The sequence below is a fragment of the Brassica oleracea genome, chromosome C9, assembly GCF_000695525.1.
Source record: "Brassica oleracea var. oleracea cultivar TO1000 chromosome C9, BOL, whole genome shotgun sequence".
NCBI classification, from domain to species: Eukaryota; Viridiplantae; Streptophyta; class Magnoliopsida; order Brassicales; family Brassicaceae; genus Brassica; species Brassica oleracea.
This window is the reverse complement of record NC_027756.1, coordinates 16,912,627-16,922,605: the sequence shown is the minus strand read 5'-3', so window position 1 is coordinate 16,922,605 and position 9,979 is coordinate 16,912,627. Positions and strand designations below refer to the sequence as shown.

Below are 9,979 nucleotides of genomic sequence, written 5' to 3'. Positions count from 1 at the left end.
TTAGTTTGGTCATTTTATATTTTTAATAGTTAAATAAATATATAATTTATAAATTAAATAATAGAAAATGTTAAAATAATAAAATAACAAAAATTTATGTTATGTTTTAGTTGTGAATAAATTAAATATGTAAAATATATTTTATTATTTTATTTATTTCTTTATTCATCTTAAATTTTAGTGAACAATAAAATAGATTATCAAGCTTCATACGATAATAGTTAGTGCGAAAAAGATTGATAGTTCACAATTAGAAAGTATTTGGTCAAATTGCAATAATCTAAAAAAAAATGATTTAAAATGTAAAAAAAATACATGGATAATACGTGTCGCAAAATTTTTTTGCTACTTGTGACAAAATAAGAAAAAATAAACAAAAAAAAAAAATATATATATATATATATATATAGATATGGAAAGAAGGTGAAAAATCGATGTGCATTTTCTTAAAACCCGAACTTAGCCTTATAGATAAATATAGGTGTCTCTTTTTGTCTTTTGTTTAGCCATTTGTCTCTTTTCACCTTATTTCCATATACTTAATAAAATAAGTTTTTTACGTTATCTAGTAACCTTTTTTTAATCCACATAGCCACGCTTTTAAATTGGTAGCTGAAGCCATATAAGAACAAAATTTTTGTTTAATTAATTAATGAAATATTTTTTTGTCAAAGAACTTGACAAAAACACGTCCTTGTCTTTTTCATCCACGTGGCTACTTTTATAAATTGGTAGTTGAAGGCTTGAAGCCGTATAAGAACAATTTTTTTGTTATATTAATCATATGTTGTGGAATATGTGTTTTCAAATTTAATATTGTTTTTTAATCAAATCAATACAAATTGATAAAAAAGAACAAACGATATGACAGGTCAATGTGTATAGCTATTATATATATATATATATGAAAAATGGAAAAATTGTATCTCAATGACACGCACAATTTGTAATAGTATCATCTCCTTTTATGTTGAATTATTATTTTTTAGATAACTCACGATAAATCTCAATGACATGCACAACATATATTAATTCTTGTGAAAGGGTTAATTAGAGATATCAATAAATACATATTTTAGATTTGCGAAGAGTGTTCTTTAATAATTTCTAATACAAATTTCTAAAAATATTATATATTTTTCTATTAAGTAACTCATATTATAATGCAATATCATAATTTACAAAATAATATTTCACTTATAATAAATTAATCACTGGAAGTTTAATATGTATTGCGTTGAATTATAATAGTTTTGTTTTAAAAAATAACACATGTTTATATAACGTTTCATTTGTTTTTATTATTATATATTCAAATATTGTGTATATTAACAACTGCGTATGCTTAGATAGTCCTGGTCCCATTAAATATACAATATTGCATTGTTTATTTTAATGTTGAAGACCAAAGACATAATCACTTCTATTGAAACAAATGAATCGAGAAGCTAGCTTGCACATAATCAAAAAAAAAGATCATGCCAGAAGAATCGAAAATGCAAACAAAATCTGGATTGTTTGAATTCTCTCATCTCATAATTTTTTCCAAAACAAAATTGGTAGACACCTGTTATCAGCAGGAAAGGTCGTAATTAATGTAAGGATCAGCGTAATTAATGTAAGGATCAGAATATGGATTATTCTGCAGCTTGATCTATCTCTTTTGAGAGCACACATATTTTTGACCAGTGACCACCGTACCTGAAGAGTTTATTAGCAACACTATGATAAGTATTCTGAGAAACAAAATAAGCAGGTTTTGTTATGTAATCTTGAGCAGCGCCAAGCATACAGTTCAATTAAAAAACATAAATTCTGTAACGTTAAGCAATGCAATTTTACCTTGTAGGCTCTATTTTTACTTTAGTTCAGCTTGCATTTACACAGCAACTCCCAATCAATTAGGAGGCATGATATCCCCTGTCAACATAGCATTTGCACTTATAATTAGGCAAGCAAGGAATTCGGCCAAAGAGGAACAGGAAATGACTCTTGTCTCATAAAAATGCACTCAAGACCCTCATGTTTTGCGACAACATTGATGACTCCATGAAAGAGTAATTCTGTCTCAAAATCATCATATGCTTCTGTAATATGGAATGCATAAACTGTATTCCCCAATTGCATTTTACAAACTCTTATCTAATTGAAATTAAACCCAATCTCAAGCCTAGCAATGGCTATAAGAACCCAAAAACCCTAAACAAATTACAATCATAGGAACTAACATGACATCATAGACCCTCGAGTAGTTGTTAAAAATGACTGCAGACCCAAATGAGACCCATTTTGTGAATTACAGGACTTCAAAGTCGAGTTTATAATGATGTGGTGGAAGGGTGAGACACTTACAGCAGTGCTTATCATGGCTGCCCTGCCTTGACAACGTCCAAGTGATGTTTCAGAGGGTGGTGTACTCCTAGATAAATTAGATGGTGTTATATTAACCGTGGTAAAAATTTTGAGTCCACATTAACAAAAACTAATCAAGAGTTTCTCTGAATTCTTATAACATGAAGGTACTATACAACTTACAGTCATTCTCATGAAGAAGAAAAAATGAATTCCACGTTTTTAATAAGTCATTCTGCACATAAGCAAGTATAGGTTAAAGCCATAATGACATAACCAAAAAAAAAACCATCAATCATACATACCAACGATACTACTGCTCCACTGAGAAGCATTGAGAAGGCGCCAAGATTAACTCAGAGCATAAGACTGGTAGAACCTAAGTATCCAAACTATTTTCTTCCACCAAGCTCGGCATATACAAAGGGTCCATCTGCATAACTTACACAAAGAGCGAGAAGGAAACTTCATTATGGAGATAAAAAAACAAAGCCACCATATCCAAAACAATATCCGACCCGTATGTAAGAATCTATCGTAAGAAAACGTACCAGAGAAGAATTCACATAGTCGAAACCATCGATAGAGATGTAGAAGGAAAGAAGAGACGAAACATTGTCAGATAAGTTTTTACAGGGACACTGGACCCTTGAGTTGAGCCACCGTTGAACTGATATGTCCATCATTTAGAAGCAGTTATGGTTATTCTTATCAGCATCACTTGCATCGATTCCCGGTTTTCAATCTAAATCAACATAGTCAAAACTGTCGATAGAGATGTAAAAGGAAAGAAGAGACGAAACATTGTCAAATAAGTTTTTACAGGGACACTGGACCCTTGAGTTGAGCCACCGTTGAACTGGTATGTCCATCTTTTAGAAGCAGCTACGATTATTCTTATCAGCATCACTTGCATCGATTCCCGCTTTTCAATCTAAATCAACATAGTCGAAACCGTAGATAGAGCTGTAGAAGGAAAGAAGAGACGAAACATTGTCAAATAAGTTTTTACAGGGACACTGGACCCTTGAGTTGAGCCACCGTTGAACTGATATGTCCATCTTTTAGAAGCAGCTATGGTTATTCTTATCAGCATCATTTACCTTGATTCCCGCTTTTCAATCTAAATCAACATAGTCGAAACCGTCGATAGAGATGTAGAAGGAAAGAAGAGACGAAACATTGTCAGATAAGTTTTTACACGGACACTGGACCCTTGAGTTGAGCCACCGTTGAACTGATATGTCCATCTTTTAGAGCAGCTATGGTTATTCTTATCAGCATCATTTACCTTGATTCCCGCTTTTCAATCTAAATCAACATAGTCGAAACCGTCGATAGAGATGTAGAAGGAAAGAAGAGACGAAACATTGTCAGATAAGTTTTTACAGGGGCACTGGACCCTTAAGTTGAGCCACCGTTGAACTGATATGTCCATCTTTTAGAAACAGCTATGGTTATTCTTATCAGCATCACTTGCATCGATTCCCGCTTTTCAATCAAAATCAACCCACACAAAAACATCATAACCAATCTAAGAATAGGCTAACAATGAACTCAACTTACAATAAAATTTCGTCAATATCAGTGAAGGTTATTATTTTTTATGCAATTCCAAACCACAAATCAATTCGAACAAAAAATATAAATGCAATCAAACGATTCTATGTACTAACGCTGCCAATCAAACAATTTTTAAGCCGTATTGGGGATTGAAACAGAGGCCAACGACAAAATAATTAGGCAGAGCCTTCTTAGATCTGAAGAAAATCAAATGTTAATTGTCTATCAAATCGATAAGAATACAAACATTTTTATAGGTGTAGATACACCACCATAAAAAGGAATAACTCTCATTTAATGACAGATAGAGCTTGACGTTGGTCTATGGAGTTAAATAGTCTGTTTAAAGCCATGAATCAAACTATTGTGACGGTTAGGATTTTTAGAACCGTAGACGAAACGACGCCATAGAAACCAAAGACAGAGCTTCCACATGACGATTTGTCTAACTCTTCCCGAAACTCCATTATTGCTGCATAACGTCAGAGATCGATGAAGTATATGAACCCTAATTTATGTTTCAATTCGTAGCAAACAAATTTCTCGTAGAGGACAACTCACCGTACACGGTGTACGGTACACCGTCCAAATTCTCGACCCTAGCAAATCAGCAGAATTAGGGTTAGAGGCGAGCTCCATCTACTCGGGCCGCAAACTCGTCGTCCAAATTTAAACCCAAACACATTAAATGATAAAAGCCCATCACACTCGAGATTAAACGAAACGCTGAGTTCCACTCTTCTAAGACACACGTCGCGCTGTGGATTAACGAATTTGTGACGTGGCATCATACGTGGACAGCCTGGGAGAGAATCAAACCCTTCTTTATATATATAGATATTGTAGAATATTTGATAATTTTAATGCTGAATATAATTAATATTTTAATATATATAAACTGTATCACTTATATAATAAAGCACAAGTCACTCTACCAATCAAAATTTGCAAGTGTTTACAAAATTAAAAAAATAACATAAAGTTTATTTGATCATAAATATTTAAACTTCTGACAAAAGCTTTTTTTTCAAACTAGGATATGCAACTTCCTGTTATGTTAAACAGTTTCATACGCTATATGCTAAACTAGGATATGCAACTCTACTCAATTTTTCTGCATTTTTATTCTAAAAAAGAACCTTTCTGCATTTTTCTGTCTTCTTAGCCAAGTTCATCTTCTTTGGTTTGATTTTGCAAACAAATTCTCTCGTAACTTTTCATAAAAAAAAATAATATTGTATTCAAATTCTTTCTTAGCTTTTCATAAATAGAATACAATACGATTCAATCTACATGATTTAAACTAACGATGTTATTAAAATGTATTTCTATTATGTAGATTAATTTTCACAAAATGACAGAAAATGAAAATTCCATTATCACAAACCAGAAGTTATTTTCAACGTCGAAAGTTATGCTTGTGGATAAAAAGTATATTCATTTATATTCAAAGCTACGATTTTTAAATATCTGTTTCAAAAGATGGAACTCAGCTTTGTAGACGTTTCTTATATGGCAGAGAGACAAAATTTAAGTTATGTGAAATAGAAATTGAAAAAGAAATTTAGTAACTTACTAATCTGTCAATGATATTTTTGCAGATATATATTTCAAACATGAAAACATGTCTGCAAAAAAAATTCATTTAACATATAATCAAAAATTTCATTTAATATATAATCATATTTGTATCTACATTTATAGATTAAACACATCTATGAAATCTATATTTTATGCAGTATATTTTATACACCCAGATAACAAGTAAATATGTATTTAGTTATTTATTATGTCTTCATTTCTTTAAAAAAATGTTAAAAAATTGTTTTGGCAAAAGTCGCTTTGTTTGAAGGCAGCTATTTCTAAATTTATATAACAATGTGTTCGGTAGGTTTAGAAGATATATAACTATAATAATAATTTGTTACTGATAAGCCCTGTTCTAAAAATCGGTCGTCAGGGCACTACGCGTCACTCTTCCTCCCCGATTTATGCCAAATCGGTTTAAAAAATTGGATATACGATTTTTTCCGCCTAAACCGCTTAAATGACCGCCTAGCCGCCTAAATGACTGCCTAGCCGCCTAATCTATTTTTTATTTCTTTATTTTATTTTAGTTTTAAAAATATTTTTATTTATTTATTTGATCTAAATTATACTATATTAAGTTTATATATTCTATTTATGTGTTTTATACAGTCTTAAACATGAAAATTGTATTATTGTTATACACAATTAAAGATTAACATGTTTTATAACATAGTAAACAATCTAAAAATTCCGCCCCGCATAATTTCCGATTAATCCCCGATTTGTTTTTAGGCGCTAGGCCCAATCCGACTGCCCGACTAGCGCCTAGCGCATTCCCGAACAGGGCTGATAAGTCATTGCAATTTTATTATTGTATAATTTGGAAGACAATGAAATTTATCTGTGCTTAGCACAAGAGGTTAAACTAGTTCTAGATATCCTAGTATCCATTCGTTTTTTTGTTATGTTTCAATCTATTTTTCCATTTTTTGGTTCAATAGATATATAAACCATTTTGATATTTGTGAACATCGGCCTGTTTTTTTTTCTGATTCAGTTCTGGTTCAGTTTTTGGTTTTTGGTTTATATCCCATGGCCGAATTCATACTAGATTCAAACTTTCGTTAATCATGGAGTTATAATTTAAAAATATTTTTATTGTTTAAATTTAAAAGTAAGGTTTTTCATGAAGGTTTGTATTGCACATTTATTTGTTTTATACTGATAAAAATATAATCTATAGAATAATATGTCCATTTAATTATATGATTTCTAGTTTTCTTTAATGTTTTCGTAATAGAATTTACAAACAGAGCTTCAAATGTGACTAAAGATTAATGATAAAAAATAGTGTAATTCAATGTTCGGCGATAGCTAGGCACTTTATAGAAAACTACCAACTAGGTGGATAATTCGGGGTGTATGCGCTAACGAATTATTGATTTATTTTATATATATTTTTATATTTATATGAGTTATTTTAGTTTTTGAGTTTAATTATAAAAATATTGTGATAAATTATCAAAACTATATGTACAAAAAAAATTAGACAAATTTATGGATTTATACTAACACTATTTCTTAATTTAACATATTAGACTGATTTAGATTGATTCTAACCGATTTTAACTGAATTAGAACAGTTTATACTGATTTGAATCGTCTAAATCGGTATACATTGGAATTTAAGAAAATCGGTTCGTCTACGGAGCTGAGACGCTAGACCGATATTTAGAACCTAGGTGTAATCCGTCTATTTTTAGGAAAATCGGTCTGTGATTGTTCTAAGCTCGTTTTTGAAATGGACTGAATCCATTTTGTAACCCGTCTCACAATAGTTGAGGTTCGTTTTTAATGTTTTCATATTCAAATGGACTAATATGTCATTTTGACCATACTCTTTCTAGTCTCACACGTTTTAAATGTTTGATAGAACAATCCCTAAAAATGCAAGTTAGAAATCATTAACTTTAATCTGTACCACCATTTGATCGAATAAATTAAATCTTGATTAGCTATTAAATTTGATAACTTTTTGTTTGATTAAAATATTTATGATAATATTTATTTCAGTCTAGCTATCAGATTTAGCAAAAAAAAAAAAAACTGATGTAAATTATTAGTAACTTTTTTAGTAATATTACCATATTGTTAAAATTTTATATCATCAAACCATTTGTACTGTTTTGTAATTCCAATTAAGATCATTAATTTGGATCAAATATTTGCAATTTCCTCAATCCACCCTTCACTTTAATAGATATTAGGGAACTATGGATACATATTTGGATATGGTAAATTGGTAATATATTATCGGGTTTGCAGGTCTATAAATAAGAGAGACCACACACTTAAATTTCAGTCATCCAAGTTTCACTCCTTTATACCATCTCACCCAGATTGTCTCTAAACAATAAAATCAATTCCATAATGAAACTCTTGGCCTCGCTGTTACTGTTTATTTTTTCTTCTCTTCTCTTTGGTAACTAAAACAGTATATAGTTATCATTGCAACTGATTCTTTAAAATCCTTATGACTACATTTTCTTATATATCACTCCTTTTTTGCAGGAGGTGTCGTTGTAGCTGAGAGTTTAAATCAGAAACATCCGTTTTCCGGTCGAAATAAATTGTTTGTCTTTGGAGATTCTTACGTCGATATTGGAAACACAAAACCTGATGGTACGGGTGCATGGGCAGTCCCTTACGGTATCACTTATCCGGGTAAACCCTCTGGCAGGTTCTCAGACGGCCACATCTCCACCGATTTTCTAGGTACCTCTCTATTATTTAAGCTTCTTTTTTTTTTCAATTTGGACCGTAACGCTTAATTGCTTAAACATTGTCTTCATTAACTTCAGATGAAAAATGTTATTGACAGTTGAAGACTCTAGTTTTAGTGAGGAAATCCACTTCATCGTCGTATGAAAAACTTGCAAGCGAAAATACGTACTTTGTTTCAAATTTAAATGTGTGTTTGGAGGTTTCCCATTTAACAAATTTTTATTCAAGCCTCTTACTGTCTTCCATGCATATTTATATTTTTAATGACTTATATGCTGAATTTGTTTGACTGATCATCGATTTCGTATTTTTCTTTTAAAATTCATTAATGTGTTAATTTGACTGATCATCGATATTCCATATTTGTAATGAGACACATGTTTCCTCCATACAGCCCAATTGCTAAGGATAAAATTACCTGTGACCTACGCCAAGAAAGATGACGCGGATAAGACAAGGTTACAATACGGAATGAGTTTTGCGTATGGAGGAACAGGAGTGTTCGATACTTATGCTAATTATCCTAACATGACCGCTCAGATCAATCTCTTCGAGCAACTCCTCGGCAATGTCTACTCTCCATCCGACCTTTCTTCGTCCGTCGCTCTCGTTAGCGTTGCTGGCAACGACTATATTACTTTCATTCTCGCGAATCTTAAAGATCCTGCCAAATTATTAGTAAGATTAATAAACAGTTTTTTCTCAACAAAAAGAAAAAATTAGTAAACAGTATTAAAAAAAAAAACTAGATATGCAGTCGATATTTAAATTTTGTACTGGTTTAGTATGTGAATTAAATTGAAAACTGGTCTTCAATTCGTCCTTGGCTAATAGCTTACTGGTCTTCGTCCTTGGCTAATAGCTTTAACCAGTGCTCCATGATCAGTCTGGGTAGTATAGTTATTTAAATTTAACTCTATTGCATTTCTCAGGGGTTCAAAACATTCATCAGTCAAGTTGTGAATCAAACCGAGCTGAATTTGAGGAAAATCCACACCTTGGGAGTGAAGAAGATAGCAATACCATCATTGACACCGCTCTGGTACATCCCCAAGATTGCAAACAGCTCCCTAATTATCAAAGTCATTGTACAGGATCTTGTAGAATTCCACAACGGTTTGTTGCAGAAATCAGTCGTCAAGCTTAACAAGGAGAACAATCATTCGGCTTTTACCATCATAGATTACTACAATACCTTCTTGGCTGTCTTCAACAACAAAGGAGAAATCCCAGGTAAAAAAAAGTAAACAAAAACAATTTTTTTAATCAAGGAGTATATATGGGTCATGTCATAGTCCCCCAAAGTTTTAACATTTTGATCTTTAATATATATATATATATATATATATGTTGGATTTCCCTCCTTAAGCCCAAAACTAATCAAATCATAATCAAGCCTTAGTCCAAGAAGAAGAAACATCTAGAGAAAAGTGGAGAAGTATAGAAGAAGAATTGTGTAGAAGAAGAGAGAAAGTTATGGAGTTAGATATTTTGAAATAAATAATAATTTAGAGAAATCTAGAACTTGTTGGAGTGTGCTCCTTCACTTGTATAAATAGGGGTGCTTAGCACCATTTGTAATCATCCAAGAATCAAGAAAAACAAAGAGAGAAAATATTTGTAAGAGAGAGTTTCCAAAAACAAAATCTTTGTAGTAAACCCTTTCCTAAATATTAAGAGTCTTCTTCTTAAATTTTCTAGTTGTCTAATACCATCTTCATCTCATCGATATTGGATAATTTTCCCAACA

The 9,979-nt window shown here is 31.4% G+C and overlaps 1 protein-coding gene across 1 annotated transcript in view; it reads left to right on the top strand.

Annotated features, from left to right (window-relative positions):
• Window positions 1-7,797: 7,797 nt before the first annotated feature.
• LOC106316595 (GDSL esterase/lipase At5g03610-like) overlaps window positions 7,798-9,979 on the top strand; it is a 5,386-nt gene continuing 3,204 nt past the window's right edge. Inside the window, exons 1-4 of the mRNA XM_013754484.1 lie at window positions 7,798-7,927; window positions 8,017-8,220; window positions 8,624-8,907; window positions 9,162-9,462. Of these exons, the coding sequence (XP_013609938.1) occupies window positions 7,876-7,927; window positions 8,017-8,220; window positions 8,624-8,907; window positions 9,162-9,462 (841 nt within the window). The 5' untranslated portion in view covers window positions 7,798-7,875. The remainder of the gene's footprint in view (window positions 7,928-8,016; window positions 8,221-8,623; window positions 8,908-9,161; window positions 9,463-9,979) is intronic.